Raw genomic sequence first — 20,980 nt, forward strand, 5'->3', positions numbered from 1 at the left:
AGGTTAAAATATGATCCTTAATAAATATATGATGTGTCAGTTAATTAACACTACAAGCATAAATCCACATTCCTCAAAAACTAAAAAAATATTGATAAACCAAAAATAAAATTATTATTTTATTAAACTCAATGAAAAAAAAAACACAAAATCTACTGATGTACAGTCTTTTTTTTTTTTTTTTTTATAGAATAAAAAAGAAGAAACAAATCTTGCATTGTGTCTTTAGGGATGATGTTGAAATCCCTAACCTAAAATTTCCCTCCCTGATGGCTTCACCGGAGGTGGTTTGTTACCCGACATTCTCTTTGTCTTCACTATCACACGACAAACTGTTTCTCTTTGTGTTTGTGTTTGTGTTCTGACTCACACTGATCATATGCAGCTTGGGTTGAGACTGCTCCTTTCACCCGTTACTTCCGACCTTCTTCTCCGCACAGCATGGTATAATATGCGTGCTTCTCTTCAATCATTTTTTAAAATTATAAAAAAAAGTTTTTTTTTACTCATCAACACCCTTTTCAGTGATATTGGGTTACTTGTTATAGCTGTTCTATAGGGCTTGCGCTTCCCGTATATTCCACGTTTAAAGCTATTGAGAACAATGACCCATATGAGCAACAAAGGTGCCTATTGTATTGGGCAGGTTCTATTTTTTTCTTCAACCTCCATTTCCTTGTTAAACATAATAAAATTGATCAACAGATTCTTTTTTTGTTAGTATTAATTTGATTGGTGTTAGTGATGCATGCTAAATTGCTAATGCCTTTATGATGTGTAGAATACATATATCGAGGTCACGGGTTAAGGCTTACGAGGACTATTCCGGTGTATTTTGATTCCTTGTACAACTTAAAGAAAATTTTGGTTGTTTTTTTCGTTTGAAGAATTCTCTAGTTAGTGGGATGGGAGTAACTTTGTGCTCTTTTATAATCTGTGCTATTATAATGATTTACTTTGATGAGTTCATTCAGTTGATGGATTCGTCCGCACGTGTGTTAACACGGATCTCTCTTGTTGTTTTCAGCTTATGGATCTTTTAGTGCTGCAGAAATGTTTGCTGAAAAATTACTTTCCTGGTATGGACAACTTCTCCATGTGTTTTATTGGTTTAAGTAATTGAGGTTTTTCATTTTTCTTTTCATTGAAGCCCACCTTGGTATCTATTTCTGATATTCATTGCTAAACAGATTATTTCTATTTCCTTTCATTTATCTTGTGATCCTAGTTGTCTGTGTTTATGATCTTCTGAAGGACTAAACCAAGAACATTAAAGATTTCAGCCCTGATTTGTTTGTTTGCTTTCAGATTTTACTTGAGGCATTATGATCTAACAAGGTTTGTTTGCCATGTTTAATTAGGATTCCACTCTATTATCACATGAAGTTTGCATTTCTTGTTTGGCTACAGCTTCCCACTCTTGATGTAAGCTTAACCAAATTGCTGCACTTATTCACTTCCTGCTATGCTTTCTGACTTTGCTTAGTTAATACCTTGGTTGTTTTGTTCTTGTATTGTTGTTTTTAATTATTAAGGGAGATGTCTTTTGTTCTGTTCTTTTACTCCTTTCGCACTTGTTCTCTAATAGAATCTGTTCTTTATCAAACATAAAATTAAAATAAATAAACAAAACCACATGATACTTGTTGAACAGGGTGCAAGACAACTGTATTCTAGTCACTTGCGTCCATTCCTGTTGAAGCATCAAGCTAGAATGGATCTGATTGTTGAATTTGTGTATGGTGCAATGGTAAGAAGTTGTTCATAGATTTCATTATTGTTGAAAATGCATTTTTCATCTGGTTTGATTTTCCAATTGTGGGTTATTAGGGCAGAGGGTTCTTATTATGCTTTTTAATTTATTATTATTGTCCATAGGAATTTGGCTAGGTACTGTTTGTGTGCCAGCAGTTGTGAGTTAAGAAGGTGCTTCTCAGCAAATTTGTTTTATGAATTGTACAGGACTGATTTGGCAATCTTCCTCATTGTTCATGTTTGTTGCATATAGCATTATCATATCATACATAAATTTATTATGTACTCTATATAAAGTATAAATTCTTAAAAAATCATTTTTTTAATTGATTTCTGACCTTAACCTTACAGAGTAAAATTATTAGTGCATACCAACCAGAATTAGAGTTTGCAAGAACTCTTGCAGTGAAATTTTTAATGACAGGTATGTGTGTGAACTTTGTAGCTCTATTATGCTGCCATTAAACTCTCCATTTCAATTCCAATCTGTTATTCTAAAAGAAAACAAAACGAGTCAATGGAAAATCGGTGCTAGTTTAATCCATTTAGCTTCCCTATTCTTTGTTCTGGATACAATATATTTAGTAGGTATGTAATATGTTGTCATTAGAATCATGGGAACTTAATGCTATTTGGGTATATTATTAGACACAGTTGTGTGGATAGTTATTTAAAATATGTAATTTCAGTAGGGCTTTTATAATTCTGTGCACATTAGCTTATATTTACTGTGGCTGTAGTATGTGTGCTTATGATTTCTTATGTCATCGCATGGATTTGTTTTCGTTAGTTATGAAATACATTTTGGTTTGTTATTGATTTTTCAGCTAAGAAATCTGTGTAGTCATTTGATTATTTTCTGTATCAGCCACTCAGATGGTTAGGAATCTCATTCATCCAGTTGGGAGGGAGTCAAATGGCATTGAACCCCAAAAGAGGCAGGTTTCAGAATCAGAAGAAGATTAATACATGTTTTTTTTTCTCATTACAACAATAAAGTCTTATCCAACTAAGTGAGATCAATTACATGGATCACATGACGTCATTTGACATAGTTAATTATTGGACAAAATTAGGTTGGCTAGTTTTTAATGAATGAATGTAATGATTTGCACGTGGTGCGGAGTTTTAATTATTAGTTCTACTAAAGTTTCTAGTTTTGTTTATATTCTTGATTTCCTCTCGCTATACATAGGAAATAGACATATTTGATGTAAATACTAATTTTCCTAGCAGTTGTCTTGGGAGTATAGTATTATAGTACATAGTTAGGACCACGTTTATGCTTACTGACCTGTAAGCATCGAACAACCATATGATTATAATTTATGCATTTTATGGTGGTGATTTTCGACAAACAGTCTTGTGAATTTTTGAGGATTCATCATTTTTCTATTATTGTCCGTTTGACAGATATACAGCCTTAATTCCTCTTACCATGACATACATTTTAATATACAATTTATGGTAAAAATTAATTTAGGCATGTATCTCAATTACACTCAATGGTTAAAAATTAATTTGTCTAACTGTATTGAGTAACTTGAAAGCTTATCAAATCAAAACAATTTGTAGTGTTCAAGTTTATTTTACTAGTTTGTAGGATTTTTTTTTTTTGAAATGTTACTTTTTGGCCAATTTACCAAGTGGGGTAATTTTTTTTAATTACCCCCAATTGGTAATTTCAAATTTGCCGTTACTTTTCATGCAGTGTTCAAGTTTATAAGCTCTTACAGTCTTACTTAACTTTTTTTTTTTTTATCTTTATTATTTTATTATAATTTCTCGTTTGTTCTTATGTTAAGAAAGTCTCAAGACTTCTGTTCACTTTCACCTCTTTTTGACTTTTATTGAATATCATTTCTTTGTAATATAAAATCATCAAAGTTATAATATAAATTCATTTACGTTCTCTTATTTTATTTAATAAAAAACATTTAAAATGAGAATAAAATTGGAAAAAATATTTTTCCTAATTTTAAAGAAAAAATTAAAAAAATAAAACTGATAACTATTTTTTTAAAAAAATGTATATAATTATCAAATTCAAGTTATGATCATTTAGCAACTGAATTATTCTTGTCATTCTATATTTATGAGTTAATTTAACAACTAAAATTATCAAATATTTTTAATTTAATTGGTTATTTTTATCAGTTTTTAATCTTCAATTTCAAATTTTAATTAACCTTTTGACTTTCAGATTATTCATAAGTTGAGAATAAAAACAAAGATTATTCATAAGTTTTACGAAACACAATAAACAAGCCCTTTTTTTTTATAGATCACAAATAATTTTTATTAGAGATAATTTTTTTGGTATTAGATAGGATGAAAAAACCTATCCTGTGCATATTTAATATAATTGTATGTATACTTAAAGATTCGAATTTAAGATTATTATGTGTCGAACTGCTACATTAGTATATATGTGTCACATCATTGCTAACAAGTCATATAAGCAATCTTTCTAAGAAGATTGATGACAAAATTACTAAGATGTCAAAATACGGGAAATCAAATGTGTAATAAAAGTAAGAGTAAATTACTTTCCTGAAAGATTGTTCTTATTACACTCTATATCCATTCGTTTTTAAATCTTAAAAAAAAACTCAGTTATTTTTGGACTTTTGTTATATTAATTTCTCTTTTATGTGTAAATCGTTACACTGATCCGCTTAGGTATAAAAACGTGACACCGATCCCCTTAAGAACTCAAAATAATGTCAAGAAATAGAAGATATCATGTTGGAGATATATCAAGTGTAATATCAATAAACCTCAACGAGTATCCGTGTAATTTATTCTAATTTTTTTAATCATAAAACTATACAGATTAGAAGCTGATTTAAGTTTTTTGTTTTTGTTTTTTATATATAACTAAAATGAAGTGCGGGCCTGTGGATTTACTTTTGTAGTAATTTTAATAGGAAAATACCAGTCTAACTGATACCTTCTCCTCAATAATTAAATTCATTTAGATACGAAAAATGTAAGAAGAATCTGAGAAGCTTGTTGCTCAAAAATTCAAAGGGGAATGAATGCTTTTTCTCACAACCTTGATCATTCCATTACTGTTTCCCCTTAACCCCAAATAGATAGATATAAAACCCAAGAAGAATTTCGTTTCGGGGATACAATGATTGGGCGCAGAGACAGAGAGGGACCCTTGATGAGGAACAACAGTACTAACTCTCTTCGCAAATCACGGGTCCTAACCGCAGTTGCAATTGGTGTCCTTGTTGGATGCGTCTTCGCTTTCTTGTTCCCCAATGGCTTCTTCGTTTCTGACTCTGCTGCCACTAATCATCATCTCCCTCTCGCGGGATCTAAGACCCAGGTTTTATTTTCGTCAAAGACTTTAGCTTTTTCTGTTTTTTTCACTGTTTCGGCTTTTGGGTCTCATCACAATCTTCATCACTTCTCTGATTATCGTTGACTGGGAATCCCCAATGTTCTGACCAACTGTTTCTCTTGTATTTTTTTTTATCTTGCTAGTTTTGGATCTACTGCCCTCATTATATTTTTTTTATCATTTCTGTTGTCATTTTTTCTTGCCTTGTGTTGAAACTCGTATGCAGTTTCTTGATTGCTTTTGATATTGTTCTCTAATCAGAATTGAAGTATCACCTTAGTAATCTGCATAATAAAAGTTTGCATTAAGGATCAATATAGGTTACCAAGATGAAACTCCAATTCTGATTAGTGATTAGAGAATAGCACCAAAATCAAATAAGGAACTGCTAAATTTTGTCCAAATAGTAATGTTAGTTTTCAACGTGTGGATACTGACCTTTTTGCCTAGATTAGTTGATCCTAAAGAAAAAACTGCCCAGGTCTGGTTGATTTCTATGGCGAGGGATAAAGCACTATCCTGGTTTAGATCTAAAACCGGAATTCTGTTTGTAAGATGATTGGAGATGTGGCTAATATTGTTAAGTTTTTACACACAACACACATGCTTAAAAGTCAATGTGGGCATAATGCATAAGTCTACCTACCAAACTTTTTCCTTGGTTTGTATAAACAGAATGTTATTTTTCTTTGATTGGTTTACACATGCTTTTTCATGATTTATAGGATTGAATTTTAGTTACTGCACAAGCTAATTTTATTTTTGATTGAATTTTGCCTTGCATAAGTATCTTTTTATATGAAGGGGAGTGCTAGGTTGCTAGCAGCACACTCTCTAACACACTCTTTACCATTGGTTAAAATTTATCGAAAACTGCAAAATTATAATTGAAACTCATTTAATGAGAAGCAGGGTGGTCTACAAAATTTTGTGATTTCCAATAATTTTTGTGATGGATATTGTTTTTACAGGAAAATTCAGCTGGATGTGAATCCACGGATCGGGTCAACATGTTGAAATCAGAGTTTGTGGCGGTATCAGAGAAAAATGCTGAGCTTAAAAAACAGGTGAGGGAATTGACTGAAAGGCTTCGGCTTGCAGAGCAAGGGAAAGACCAGGCTCAAAAGCAGTTCCTTACATTAGGAAAACAACCTAAAGCTGGACCTTTTGGTACTGTAAAGGGATTAAGAACCAACCCTACTGTTGTTCCTGATGAATCTGTAAATCCAAGATTGGCAAAGATATTAGAGAAAGTTGCAGTCAAACGAGAGCTTATAGTTTGTCTTGCAAACACCAATGTGAAGGAGATGCTGGAGGTCTGGTTCACCAATATCAAGAGAGTTGGCATAACCAATTATCTAGTTGCTGCTTTAGACGATGAGACTGCAAAGTTTTGTGAATCAAATCAAGTCCCAGTGTATAAAAGAGATCCAGATGATGGTGTTGATATCATTGGAAGAACAGGGAGCAACCATGCTGTCTCTGGTCTTAAATTTCGTATTCTAAGAGAATTTTTGCAGTTGGGATATAGCGTTCTTCTATCAGATGTTGATATTGTACATTTGCAGAATCCTTTTGATCATCTATACCGTGATTCAGACGTGGAGTCCATGAGTGATGGTCATGATAACATGACAGCTTATGGCTATAATGATGTGTTTGATGAGCCTACAATGGGTTGGGCTCGATATGCTCATACAATGAGGATATGGGTTTATAACTCTGGATTCTTCTATATCAGACCAACAATCCCTTCAATTGAGCTTTTGGACCGCGTGGCAACACGACTTTCAAAGGAGAAAGCATGGGACCAGGCGGTTTTCAATGAGGAACTGTTTTACCCCTCATTTCCTGGTTATGATGGGCTTCATGCTGCCAGAAGAACTATGGATATGTATCTCTTCATGAATAGCAAGGTTCTGTTCAAGACAGTGAGGAATGATGCTAACCTAAGCAAATTGAAGCCAGTAATTATTCATGTGAATTACCAACCTGATAAGCTTCCCCGAATGAAAGCAATTGTTGAATACTATGTTAATGGGAAGCAAGATGCTCTCAAACCTTTCCCTGATGGCTCAGATTGGTAACCTTGCTTCTGCAGCTGAGGGTATATTTTCTTGGTTAGAACAGTTTTACAGTAGATTGGTAACCTTGCTTCTTGTTGAATACTATGTCAATTGTTTAGAACAGTTTTACAGTAGATTTTATTAGTTACAAAGCATATGTGCAGGTAAAAAAAGATATCATTTTATGAGCACATTGATTTACATTTTTAGGCCCCTTTCTGAGATGGTTTGGTTTTTTCTTTCTTTATTCTATTTGTTTTTCATGCTTGCTTTAGGTGGGGCTTACATAAGATTTCTTCTGTAACATTTGTTGTGCTAATTGAAGTTTTTGTTGTTTTTATCTCAACCCCACATACACATTGGAAAATGCATACTACATATTTAGGTCTTGGAGACTGATATGTTGGGGGCTGAGGGTATATTCCCTTGTCGTCTGAATTGTTTAGAGCATTTTTACTGTATATTTTATTAGTTATAAAGCATATGTGTAGGTAAAAAAAGATATCATTTTATCAGCACATTGAGTTATGCTTTTGGCCCCATTCTGAGATGGTTTTCTTTTCTTTTCTTTTTTATGGTTGCTCTCGGTGAGGCTTACGTAAGATTTCTTCTGTAACGTTTGTTGTATGCTAATTTAAAGTTTTTTGTTGTTTTCATCTCTAACCATATAATTGGAAAATATATACATATATTTAGGCCTTAGAGACCTATGCTAAGTTAGGGATTTGAAAAGGGACAAAAGTTAGATCTGGTTTCATATATACTTTTTGTGCTATTCTCTAAATTAAAATTGAAGTTTCACTTTGGCAAGTTGTACAATAAAGGGCATGCACTAAAGAATTATGCGGATTATCAAGGTAAAACTCAAATTCTAATTAAAGAACCATACTAATAACACTTAAGAAATTGTATCCAAGTGTTCTCCATTGAAAAAGACAAAACTTAGATCTAATTCCGTATGTACTGTTTGTGTTACTCAATTAAAATTTAAATTTTACCTCAGTAATTTGCACAATAAGGATATGCATTGAAGGATTATACAAACTATCGAGATAAAACTCTACCTAAGCATGCTAAGTAAGATTACACGTTAGCTATAACATACTAATGTCAAGAACAAAGAACAAGAAACAAAAATTCCAACGTCCATTCTGAAAAAAATAATTGTAAGGACTAGAACAAAAAAAAAGGAGTATATTATAAGGACAAAAAGCAACTTAATTAAGTTTGATGATAATAAGTGATATAATTTAAGAATAATAATAGATGAAAATAATTTAATTGATAAAACTCATTTTTATGGGTTTATGTGTAACCAACACACTTTGATAGTGTGTTTGAATGTGTGTATGTGGAATTGATTTTTAGATTAATGTTGTATAGAATTGAGTTTAAGTGAATGTCAATTAACAATCTTTAGCAAATCTTCTCGGGAACATACACGAAGCAAATGAAAAAAAAAAACGAACAATTATCATGTCATCCTCAAAGGGAGAAAAGCAAAATCAACACATAAAAGTATAAAGCAAGTTTCAGAGAGCCTCATAAAAAAAGTCTCAATGTCGAGCCAACAAATTGGACAGTACTATTAAATTATCATGTAAATGTTTTGAAGGCTATTGAATAAAAACATTATTATGCACCCTGTCACTTTTTTAGGCTTCAGAGATTTCTATATATAAAAAAATCCTAACAGGCCTGTAATGTGAAAATGATAAATCCTGATAAAAGTTGTAATTTGAATCCTCAACTGTTTTTTGAGCCTTGACCACCACCAGCAACTGAGTCAGTAGACTGTGCATTCAGAAGGTTCATTATTGTTTCTTCACCATATTCCTCAATGAGTTCTGCCTGTTCCCACAACACCCCAAATCAGATGCTAAGTTAGTACTTAATTAGTAGCAGCTATCTTGAAAAAACTAAAGCACAACAAAGCAAGGGAAGTATATAATTTATTAGTTGGATAAAATCTGTTCATGTTTTAGTTCTCAGTACATAGTTAGTTGGATTTATTCAAATTGCTTCAAAGAAAAAATGCAACATGGGGAACATTCATTTTTATAAGGGAATCTAAGTACTTAAGCCTGTCAACTTAAAAATTAACCTATAGTAACAGGTAAATAACGGAACAAATAGGGAATTAAATGGCGCATACCAGTAAGGCATTGTTTTCTTTTTCGATCTTCTCACACTCAATAGTACGGTCATGAAGCTCTTCCCTGAGCGCAGCCTTTTCATCATCAAGACTCTCCAAGGAATCAATTAACTTTTCACGTTCCATCTGCCAATTAGGTGAAACACACAAATAATGGAAAACATTATATGACAGATCAACTTTAAGGAAATGATTTAGGCTTAAGCATGTATCATAGCATTACTCTTGATGAATTTTATTGCCCTCTCTTCTGTAAAATTATCCACTACATCCTTTATATGATATTGAGAAATTTTCATTGCTCCAGTTAAAAGTCCAAGCATGCACAGAATGATCAATGAAGGCAACTAAAGAATAAATGTGTTCTTTTGATTAACGTGTGATCTAGAATATATCAAAAAAGGTCAAAAAACTGGGATATTATGTTCTTTTGTAAAAAAAATTAAATAAAATAACTACACTTTCAGGAATATATTATAAAATACAAAACCTAAAGAATGTATCATGGAGCTGACATTCTAGGATGGGTATTGCATTGTCTGCAACTTCATAATCAATTTCAATGTATTTCTATTTTGTGTTTTTCCTTATTAGCATCCATGTTCAAGTTTAAATTTCTAAATTACAGCAGCTACATACGTATATTTTCTTAGATTCAACAATTACATCTCTTTTACTTAAAACTTCAAATTTAATGCAACATAATGTGCAAATTCATGTCAGAAAATTCAAGTACATTTATCATTGTCAGTTGTCACCTCATGTACTCTTCGTAATTCTTGATATCTTTATTTTATTTATACTCAATTTAGAAGTTCGAAACACCAGCATAACATGCCAGTATATATCTAGTATATGATAATTATGCATTGCCTACCTTTATCTTCATCCTTGATCTCTTAGATGCTATCTTCTTTTGCTGTTTTCTTCTTTGTTCTTTTTCTTCAGCAGTTTCCTGTCAAAGTAAATGCAGCTCAGCAGGAAATAGTAGGCATCGCTAAAAACTAAATGGAGAAACCATAATATGGCAAGCATTTATCAAAGAAATTCATTTTACTGTAGTACACATCTCCACAGACTGTAGATAGAACAATAATGGTGGTAGCCTTTCATCCAAAATGGCCTCAAGTGACAAGGAATAAGGTGTAAGAAGAACAAAGGCAATGCAAAATTGAACAAAGTTTAGAAAGTCAATGTCCGAGATCACTTGCAATGCAAGTAGAAAATCATAATAGGAGCATTAACACAGCAGATGCCCCTCCAACAAGCCAGACAGGGTGGCATGTAGATTTGATTATACTTAAATAAACCAGACCATATGTGTAGCTATAAGGGTATTTAACAAATTTAAAGATGGAAGAAATCAATGAGGTGAATCTCAGCAATGTATCTTTGGACCATTATAGCATTCAATTGTAAACCAGTGATAGTTTAATATCATAATTTGATTCAGTACAGTTTAATTAGCAAGTACAGATTTCCTTCCAAGGTAATATTATAAACGGGCTATGTGAAAAGATTTATCTTGTTGGGAGAATATAAAAAGATTTTTTTTTCAGATTTTAAGGAATTTATAATTAAGCTATATCTATGATTGGAAAAGGGAGCTAGTCAGTATCATTCTTTTTTCCTTTTGGTTGCTTAATCATGATCGTTCGACGTTTGTAACAAACTCTTATTCATAAACCCGAGCAGATAAACCTTAGATATATGATATAATAACACCCAGAAAAATTAAGTACCTTTTTTCTAAGTTGACGCTTATTGCCAGATGCATTGGGTTCTGTACCCAACTTCTGATTCTGCAGCTCAGTTGGATTTGCTTCAAAATGATCTGATGCAATGTTTCTATTCTCATGAACAGCATTGCAAGTTTCATTGCTAGTCACATTCTGTGAAGCTCCCCCTGATCAAATCTCATAGATCATAAAACATGAATTTTCCACCTTTTATATATCAATTCACAATTTGATGAACTTCAAACATACCATTTCCATGCATCATACTGGAATGCCCCTGCCTAGTTGAAGGGATATCCTGCAGCTGAAAGGACCAAAAATTATAATTTATAAGCATTCTGAACCAGACAGCTGAAAACATTAGCATGTTTTATTTAGTGCCTTAGTAAATTACCGTTGCTTAAGAGTTCCAAATATAGATGATGACAAAATAGATAATACATTGCAAAAACATGGTTATCAAATCAAGATTCAAATCGTGAATCGCCAAGCTAATTTTGAAAGGTGAATCATAATTTATATAAAATCTTAAGATTGAAAGTGATTGAAAAATAATTTCAAATATATCGTATAGATGGTATATAGTGTTCAATGTAATAATTTTAAACTAGAAATAGATAAAACACTTAACCATAAGTCTCATAAAACAATATTATTAGTTGTATATGAGTTCACGAAGCCTCTATTTTGGAAGAATGGAAACAAGCAATGAAACAATCAAATGGAGTGCTGCATTGACTGAGTGAGTGACAAATAAAGTAGTGGAATAGTCAAATAGGATAATTTCAAAAATGTTCCTTCAACTCCTTTTCAATTTAGCAATTTAAGCTCATATGACTTATTAATTTCTTTCATGAGAATTGGTGAAACAAAAGAAAAAAGAAAAAATAATGAATTGTTAAATCGTGTGACTCGTATCAATAATAAACTAACATAATTCTTCTTCAAACGTCTCTAAAGTCTCTATAAATCTTACTTGAACTCCCTTTGCTTCTTAGAACGCACATTCATTGACTATTACAAAGTATATTCATTAGCCTAGTTATTTTGTCCTTCCTTTTAGAGGGATTTTATTTTTTTCACTTATCAAAGCTTTTGTTTAGTTGTTGCATGAGCATGGGTAATGGTTTCATAAGAGTGGGATGAATATACGAAAGGTCTCAAAAGTCAATTATCTGCAACTTCATAATCAATTTCAATGTATTTCTATATTGTGCTTTTCCTTGTTAGTATCCATGTTCAAGTTTAATTTCTAAATTACAGCAACTACATATGTATATTTTCTTAGACTCGACGGCTACATCTTTTTTACTTAAAACTTCAAATTAATGCAACATGATGGAAAGGTATAATGTGCAAACTCATTTCAGAAAATTCAAGTATACATTTATCATTGTCATCTCATGTACTCTTTGCAATTCTTGATATCTTTATTTTATTATGTAATCAATTAAGAATTTCGAGACACCCACTTAACGAGCCAGGATATATCTAGTATATGATAAATTTTGTATACCTTCATGATCTTCCTCTTTGTTCTCTTGGCTGATATCTTATTTTCCTGCCTTTTTCTTTTCTCTTTTGTTTCATCACTCTCCTGTCAACGTAAATTCAGCTCAGGAGGCAATAGTTGGCATCATTAATTAAGAATAAAATAAAAGCAACCATAATATATGGCATTTACTTTCTGAAGAGTATTTTATCAAAGAATTTCATTTTCACTGTAGTACACATCTCCATAGGCTACACATAGAACAATAATTATGATGGTGATAGCCTTTCATGCAAAATGGCCTAGGTGACAAGGAACGAGGAGTGGGAAGAACAAAGTCAATGCAAAATTAAACACAAGTTTAGAAAGTCAATGTCCAAGATCACTTGCAATGCAAGCAGAAAATCATAATAGGAGAATTACCACTGCAGATTACCCTCCAACAAGCCACACAGGGTGGCATGATCATGTACATTTGATGATACTTAAACAAGATCATATAGATGGTGTAACTATAAGGGTATTTAACAAATTTAAAGATGGAAGAAATCAATGAGGTGAATCTCAGCAATGTATCTCTGGACCATCATAAGCATGCAATTGTAAACCAGTGATAGTTTAATATCATAATTAGATTCTCCTTTTTGATTCAGTATAGTTAAATTGGTAAGTACAGATTTCCTTCCAGGGTAATATTATAAAAGTTCTATGTGAAAGACTTTATTCTTGGGAGAATATCAAAAATAACTCTTTCAGATTTTAAGGAATTTATGAGATACATCTATGATTGAAAAATGGGAGCTTAGTCAATGTCATCCTTTTGCTTCCTACATATATATATATATGTGCGCGCGTGCGCGTGCATGTGTGTTTTTTCAGCATTTTAATCCAATAGGAAATTTGAAGTGCAGTTCCCTTTATTAAGTTGATTTCCCTTTATCTTATGTATTCTTTCAGAACATGGCAGATGGCTCCCCTTTCCTAATATATACAAATTAAAGGTGACCGAAAAGCTAATCAAATATGATATATGATATAATAACACCCAGAAAAATTTAGTACCTTTTCTTTAAGATGTGGATTATTGCCAGTTGCATTGGGAGCTGTAGTCAATTTCTGATTCAGCTCAGTTGGATTTGCTTCAAAATGATCCGATGCAATATTTCTATTCTCATGAACAGCATTGCGATTTTCATTACTAATCACATTCTGTACACCTCCCCCTGATCAAATATCTCATAGATCATCAAACATGAATTTTAATCTTTTATATATCAAATCACAAATTGGTGAACTTCAAACATACCATTTCCAGGCAATGGCATCATACTGGATTGCTGCGGCTTAACTGAAGGCAAATCCTGCAGCCGAAAGGATCAAAGATTATAACCAGTCTTAACTATAAAGCTGAAAACATTAGCAAGTTTTAGTGCCTTATTAAATTACCAGTGTTTTTTCAAGAGTTCTAAATATAAATGCTGACAAAATAGATATTACATTGCAAAGATGTATATGCACCTTTATTTTAAATTTTGTTGCTCCACCGGCATTCTTAACATCATGGCCTACAACTGTTGTTTCCCTGCTTTTGCTAGTCGCACTGTGCACAGACAATTTGAAAATTACGGGTCGGAAAAATGTGATGAAGATGCTCACTAGTAGAACAAATGTACCTCCTTGTTAGTCCTTCCCCATTGGTTTTTAGGATTGAAGGCCTGGATTCCTGGGATTGAAGGCCTTTTCCCATTAAATTATTGTTTAATTCAGTAGATGCCCTTTGTATCGATCCATCCACAGAAACTAACAAAGAACTCTGACCAAACTGCAAAAGCAGTTGTATCATATGCATTTGTGAATATGCAAACACATACACTTATTTGTCATTGAAGTTTCCGTAGGAGGAAGAATCATATATTGAATCCATTTACAATTGTTAACCGCACCCCAACCCCACACTCCATAAAAGAATATGTAAATTCCATAAAATCTGAAGCAACTGGAAACTTCAATTTAATAGAAATCATGGAAGAAAAAAAAATGAAGAAACTAAATAAACTTATCAAGTGACTGAGGAACTAGAGTTACCCCTGCTGTTGCCATAGGATAGAGATTGGAGAATGACCTCCTTTGATGTACAGAATCATATGGAATTGGCATATGCCATATCTGTATCAAACAAGATATAACATGAAAACAAGACACTTGATTAGTCCCTTCATCATAATCAAAGCACACGATCAACTATAATATGCATGAATATGTATATTACTACCTGGCTTCCAAACCAGGGGGAATGAAAAAGAGAACTAGCAGAATTTACACTGGAAGTTGCAGCAGGCCCAAAATTATGATAAACCTAGTTTAAAATGTAGAGTGTCAGTTGTTGGTTTTCCTATAAGCGTAAGTGTAAAATGAGTCAAAAAAAATTAAGACCTGTGTAGAAGTAGACCATGGAGATGGCAAGGGTTGGGGCAAGTTTTGTGTCTCCTGTTAAAAAAATAAAATTTGGTGAAAACTAGAGAATATTTATCAAGTCTAAATAGATTGCAGATAGAAATATTTACAATGTTTCCTTACATTTTTGGGCGCAGACTTTTTTTCATCATGCTTGGCAACTCTTTTATCCATCTTGCTCAAGAATGAAAGTATCTACCTTCTTTGATGAACAAACTCCTTTTAGATCAAATACCCCAAGAATTAGAGATAAATATTAGAAAGAAACTAATGCCAAGGAAAAAAAATGTGAATGTTTATTTGAAACTATGGCTTGCTTTTGCAACAAGTAAACACAGATATTATTTGAGCACAAAATCGTCAGATTTCTTTGTGTTTCTCTTGCAAAAAATTTAAGGATTAAGAAGACTAGTTTAAAAGTTGCATATGGAGTTCATCAATCACATATGATCATTTCCACCCACATTCCTTGTTAATGGTAGATAAGTGGATTACTTTTGATAGTTCCCATATCTGAAACAAAGAGATTAAACAAACGTGATAGAAAATTAAAAGTGACTAATTTTTTATAAAGATCCAAACCTCTGTGTGTGTGTATTTAATTTTTTCTCAAGACTTAAGATCCATAAATTTCAGTGTGAACCATGTAAACACAAGCCAAGCTTCTCAGAAACCATCCACTATAAAATAAAAAAATAAAAAAAACCCAACAGAACCCTCTTTTCACTGATATAATATCGATTCCAAAACCAATTAATCAAGAGGAAAATACTGGATTAACAAGGCATACACATTTAAGAAGAAAAGGAAAAGTTCTTTCAACATCCTTAGCCAATCCCGTTAGAAGTAAGGCCAGAAGAATGAATTTTATAGAATAAGAAATTTCACCAAAAACTGAGTTTACACATTTCAAGAAGAAAAGGAAAAGATCTTTCAACTTCCTAAGCCAAACCCATTAGAAGTAAGGCCACAAGAATGGATCTTATACAATCAGAATTTTCACCAAAAACAAAAACTCAGTTTACAGAATCTGCTTTGAGTAACGTTTTCTTTTTGGGGGGGGTCCATCTGCTATGAGGAGTTAAAACACAAATGATTACACCAAAACTAACATCCAGAATAGAGAACACAACTGAAAGAATACTGAAGAGCATAAAACACAGAAAGCCGAGTTCATGTAGTTTGTGAAACAAGTTTAGACCAATATGAATAAACATGTCATGTGTCAGCATCAAAAATCAGAGAAGAAGAGAAACCTCTGTGTGTGTGTGTGTGTGTGGCGCCAAATCAAAGTGCTTATGAAACTTATGATGAAGTTGTTGTCAAATGAATATGCATGCGTGTTCTTATATACACACATATATAACATTATATTATATATTATATATTTATATTTATATTTAGACAAATACCATGATGAAAACGGAAATTACATTTATTACTTAACATGTCTGTATTTTATCAAAAACACTTTTCTATGTTTGTAAAGAGTCGTACGCGTGTCCAGTTTTGGTTTTCACCAACGGGAATGGCCTTTAATATTTAAGGAAAGAAATATTTTACTTCCCTATATGATATTTGTTTTTCAGATTTGCACTAATATTTCTTTTTTTGGTGTACCAGATTTTCACTAATATAAACTTCAATTTTCTTAGGATTTTAACTGAAATTCCTCGAGGATAAAATAACTGGTCAAACAAGAATAATTTTATAGCTTTTAAAATTCAAATTCTAATAAATAAACAACTAAGTATTTAATAAACATCACTAAGTATTTGATCTTTTTAAAAATCAAATACTTATTGAGCATTACCTAATAAAGTATTTTATCATATTTTTTAATAAGACAAAAAACAAGTATTTAATGAAAAAACGAAATACATTTAATATATGGAAGTTACTCATACATTATATAAAATATATTTCATTAATATCTCTAATTTTATTTAATATTGTATATAGATTAATTTATTTCTCATAAATAATTGACTTTATTTATCATTTAAAAAAGTATTAAATAATTTTAAATCATTATTATATTAATTTTTTTCCTTTTTCATTAAATACTTGTGTAATTAAAAAATATTATCAAATACTTTAGTAGTAAATGCTCAATAAATATTAGATTAATAATGAAATGAATTGTATTTATCATTTTAAAAAATTATTAAATAATTTTAAATCATTTTAATTGGTATTTTTTTAAAAAAAGATAAAAATTTTAAGTATAAAAAACAATAGAATTTAATGAATGTGTATTTTCAGAGTATCAGTGTAAAAGTTATCAATCAAATAAAAATAATATTCAGTATAATTATTAAAGTTATCATATATTATGATTTATGATTGAATAAAAAAACATTTTATACTTCCAGTACATATTCTAAAATTAAAATTAAAATATTTGAATAATAAATGTTTTTGCAGATAAGAATAACTAGTTCTTTTTACCTTCTGCAATGCATGAGAAAAATGTTTATTCATATAACTAAAATTTATAATAAGAAATTATTTTTAATACAAATATAATTTAACTAAAAAAATTAAATAATATATATTTTTAACACATAAATTACATTTTAAACTTATGATCATTGTATTGTTAAATGTTTTTCGTTTTTCATTAAATACTTGTTGTTTTGTATAATAAAAAATAAGTATTATAAAATACTTTAGTACTAAATGCTCAATAAATATTTGACTGATAATGAATTGACTTTTTATATCATTTTTAAAAAGTATTAAATGATTTAAAATCATTTTTATTAGTATTTTTTAAAACTAAAAATTTAAGTATAAAAGACAACAGAATTTAATGAATATGTACTGTGTAAAGTTATCAATCAATTAAAATAATATTTTAGTTTGCTTTTTCTCATTATTTTTAATTGATTGATAAATTTTACAAAATACTATTGTCTTTAATACTTAAATTTTTAGTTTTTAAAAAACACTAACAAAAATTATTTTAAATAATTTAATACTTTTTTTAAATGATAAAAAGAATCAATTCATTGTCAATCAAATATTTATTGAGGATTTAATGCTAAAGTATTTAATAATATTTTTAATTACACAAAACAACAAGTATTTGAAGAAAAACGAAAAACATTTAACATAACAATCATAAGTCTAAAATATAATTTATATGTTAAAAATATTTTTTAATTATAATATATTTATGTATTAAAAAATATGTATTATTATACATTTTAGTTATATAAATAAACATTTATCTTATGCTTTGCACAAGGTAAAAAAAAATAGTTATTCTTATCTTCAAAAATATTTATTTTTTAAATATTTCAATTTTAATTTTAGAATATGCTAGTATAAAATGTTTTTGAATTTTCATTCAATTTCAAATCATATGTATGATAACTTTAATAATAGGGAAAAATACTTATTCACTAACTTTATTATTGTGACATAACAAATTATTATTAGTTGTTCATTAGATTTACTTTTCATTTTCCAAATAAATTAAGTTCAACATATTTTGTGACTTCTTATTTGAATAAGAATATTAAAATTGGGTATTCGTGCTCTTAATATGATATATATATTTTGATTTAATATTTTAGGTCCAATAATGTACCCAAATTCATTCCTAAAAATAACATTGTTTAAGGTTAGCCTGCTCTTTTTCTTCTTTTTATAATTGCTTGGAACTTCTTTTTATAATAGCTTGGACCTTTTTTTATATGGGTTAAATTGTTACATCAACTTCTATATATACATTATAAATATGAGTTTTCAATTTTGAATAGAAAAATATTTTTTGAATTCTCTTTTTTCCCCCTCACAATATGTGATTTTTTTATTATTTAACTTTTTATATATTTCTTAAAAAAATTCATATCATTTATTATTTTAAAATTTTCTTTTAATGATGTTCTAATAACATACTTACAAAAAAATTATCTTCTCATATATGATGTTCTATTAACATTCTCACGAATTAGTCTAACTTAATCTTAATCAATCATCACATACTTATCAACTCTTATCATATCTTAGGGCTGAATTTGTTTTATTTAAATAGGCTTTTAATACATATTCTACCCACTTTAAAAATCTTAACATGATTTGATTTAGAAATTTACTTTGTAAATTAGATATTTTGAATAGATTAAAAAAATCAATATCTAATTAAATAGATCCAAATCTTCAAAAAATCAAAAAATAATATAAAATTTTAAATTATTATACTAAAAATTAGACTTAAAGGTAATTTTGGTCTTTCTACTTTGATAAATATATAATTTAGGTCCCTCCATTTTAAAATAGGAGCATTTGATCCCTCTATTTTAAAAAATCTTTGATAGTTTTATATTTGAAAATAGAAACATTTGACCCTTCTATTTTATAAATTTTTAAATTTTAGTCAATTTTTAAATTTTGTATATCATTTATTTCTTTTATTTTGACTCAATTTAATCTTGGACCTTCATTTTAGGTATCATCAAAAAATGATTTAATTAATTATAATGTAAGAAATTAATGGAATAAAATGTAAATAAAATTAAAGATGGTGCCAAAATTGTTAATTTTTTTTAAAAATATGAGCATTAAAATTATGAATTTTTTAAAACTTAAAAATTGTAAAATAATTAGGGACACTAAAATTGCATTTAAACCTAAAAATTAATATGATAAAAAATAATTATAAATAAATTATCTAAAGCTTACCTTTTTTAACTTAACAAGTTTTTAAAAATATAAATATAATTAATAAATAAGCTTAGACAGATACGCGGACAAGCAATTACTAGATCTATTGTCATCCAATAGTGAAATTTATTAAACGGAGTGTCAACCTGAGGTAAGTTTTTATCAAAATGACAATGAAGTGTCAATTAATAATGAAAAAAAAATTGACAAAATTATAAATAAATTATAATAAAAAATTATTAGAAATCGTTGGAAAAAAGAGTAGTCTTGAAAATTCTGTGGTGAAAATTATTTTTGAGGAAAAATCAATTTTTTAAATTAAAAACTAATCATAAACTTAATATATTGAACTTTAACACGTGGAACTTAATAATACTTTAAAGGGAAAAAAACCATCAAGTTAATTTTCTAAAGTCTCACGAATTGTTATATTTTCTCTAAAATAATTTGTTATTAAATAAATCCTATTAAGACCTAAAATATTAGCATATTAGGGCAGTTGCTGTACCAAAAAAAAATATTAGGGTTGCAACGCTGGTTATTAAATAAATGCTCAGTTGCTTATTAAGAATGAATCCTTTAATAAAAACATTTTACTTTTTCTAGGAAGAAAAACTTATATAATTTCATTAATAATATAGGTCGGTACATAATAAAAAAAAACATGGTGACTGGTACAAAATCTAGATGTTCTAGCAAAAGTGTGAACAACTTCATTAGCTTGTCGATAATGAAATGAACCAAAACGTTTGATGATTGATAGAGCAAATCTACGCACTTAGAGAATAATGGAACAACATTCAGAAAGATTGAGGTTACTGCTTTGCTGCACTGTCCACAATATATTTTCAATCAGGCTCTATGACGATGTGATATCGATGCAAATTCATATCAGCAACCCATGAAATAGCTTCAAGAAGTTCCCTTAAAAAATTCTGGCACAATTGCTGGAGAGGATAGCCACTTTTCCAAACAGTTTTTGCTGAAATATACTGTTATATATATACGAATGCCTAGGCCAAAAAAGATTTTGTGATTTGAAAGTTGCAGCATCAACATTACACTTTAAAAAAACATTCTATATATTTATTAGAAGCTTGTACCCTGAAGCTAAATAAGCATCGAATGCTTATAGTTTAACTGTTTAAGGGCATATCTAGATTCACGTTAAATTTTCTATAATTACGTTGAAATATATGTTAACATGTGATTTTAGATAAATTTTTATATATTCAGTTTCATATTAAAAAATTGATTCTCAGTCAATAAATTATAATTTGAAGTAATTTT

At 29.8% G+C, this 20,980-nt stretch overlaps 3 protein-coding genes across 5 annotated transcripts; 2 read left to right on the forward strand and 1 right to left on the reverse strand.

Moving 5' to 3' along the window:
- The first annotated feature begins 210 nt into the window (after positions 1-210).
- On the forward strand, positions 211-3,113 carry LOC114379124 (HVA22-like protein k). 3 transcript variants are annotated; one of them, XM_028337711.1, is made up of 8 exons: positions 211-284; positions 386-444; positions 549-646; positions 1,028-1,079; positions 1,362-1,425; positions 1,655-1,750; positions 2,107-2,179; positions 2,624-3,113. In XM_028337711.1, the coding sequence occupies exons 1-8, from the start codon at positions 270-272 to the stop codon at positions 2,719-2,721; spliced, it is 555 nt and encodes a 184-aa protein (XP_028193512.1). In that variant the 5' UTR covers positions 211-269; the 3' UTR covers positions 2,722-3,113. The 3 variants fall into 3 exon arrangements, with proteins under 3 accessions (XP_028193512.1, XP_028193511.1, XP_028193513.1); XM_028337710.1 differs by having other exon boundaries at positions 225-287; XM_028337712.1 differs by lacking the exon at positions 2,107-2,179 and having other exon boundaries at positions 225-287.
- Positions 3,114-4,690: 1,577 nt separating this feature from the next.
- Positions 4,691-7,522, forward strand: LOC114380290 (arabinosyltransferase RRA2-like). The gene is made up of 2 exons (XM_028339288.1): positions 4,691-5,095; positions 6,082-7,522. The coding sequence occupies exons 1-2, from the start codon at positions 4,895-4,897 to the stop codon at positions 7,195-7,197; spliced, it is 1,317 nt and encodes a 438-aa protein (XP_028195089.1). The 5' UTR covers positions 4,691-4,894; the 3' UTR covers positions 7,198-7,522.
- Positions 7,523-8,697: 1,175 nt separating this feature from the next.
- On the reverse strand, positions 8,698-15,684 carry LOC114378255 (rho GTPase-activating protein gacHH-like). Its single transcript, XM_028336820.1, has 14 exons — positions 15,140-15,684; positions 14,996-15,049; positions 14,835-14,918; positions 14,648-14,728; positions 14,236-14,384; positions 14,081-14,162; positions 13,869-13,923; positions 13,625-13,785; positions 12,587-12,667; positions 11,320-11,374; positions 11,074-11,237; positions 10,209-10,286; positions 9,332-9,457; positions 8,698-9,027 (listed from the first exon to the last, which is right to left on the reverse strand). Exons 1-14 carry the CDS (start codon positions 15,188-15,190, stop codon positions 8,923-8,925), a joined length of 1,326 nt encoding a protein of 441 aa, XP_028192621.1. The 5' UTR covers positions 15,191-15,684; the 3' UTR covers positions 8,698-8,922.
- Positions 15,685-20,980: the final 5,296 nt, after the last annotated feature.

The sequence above is a fragment of the Glycine soja genome, chromosome 12, assembly GCF_004193775.1.
Source record: "Glycine soja cultivar W05 chromosome 12, ASM419377v2, whole genome shotgun sequence".
NCBI lineage: Eukaryota > Viridiplantae > Streptophyta > Magnoliopsida > Fabales > Fabaceae > Glycine > Glycine soja.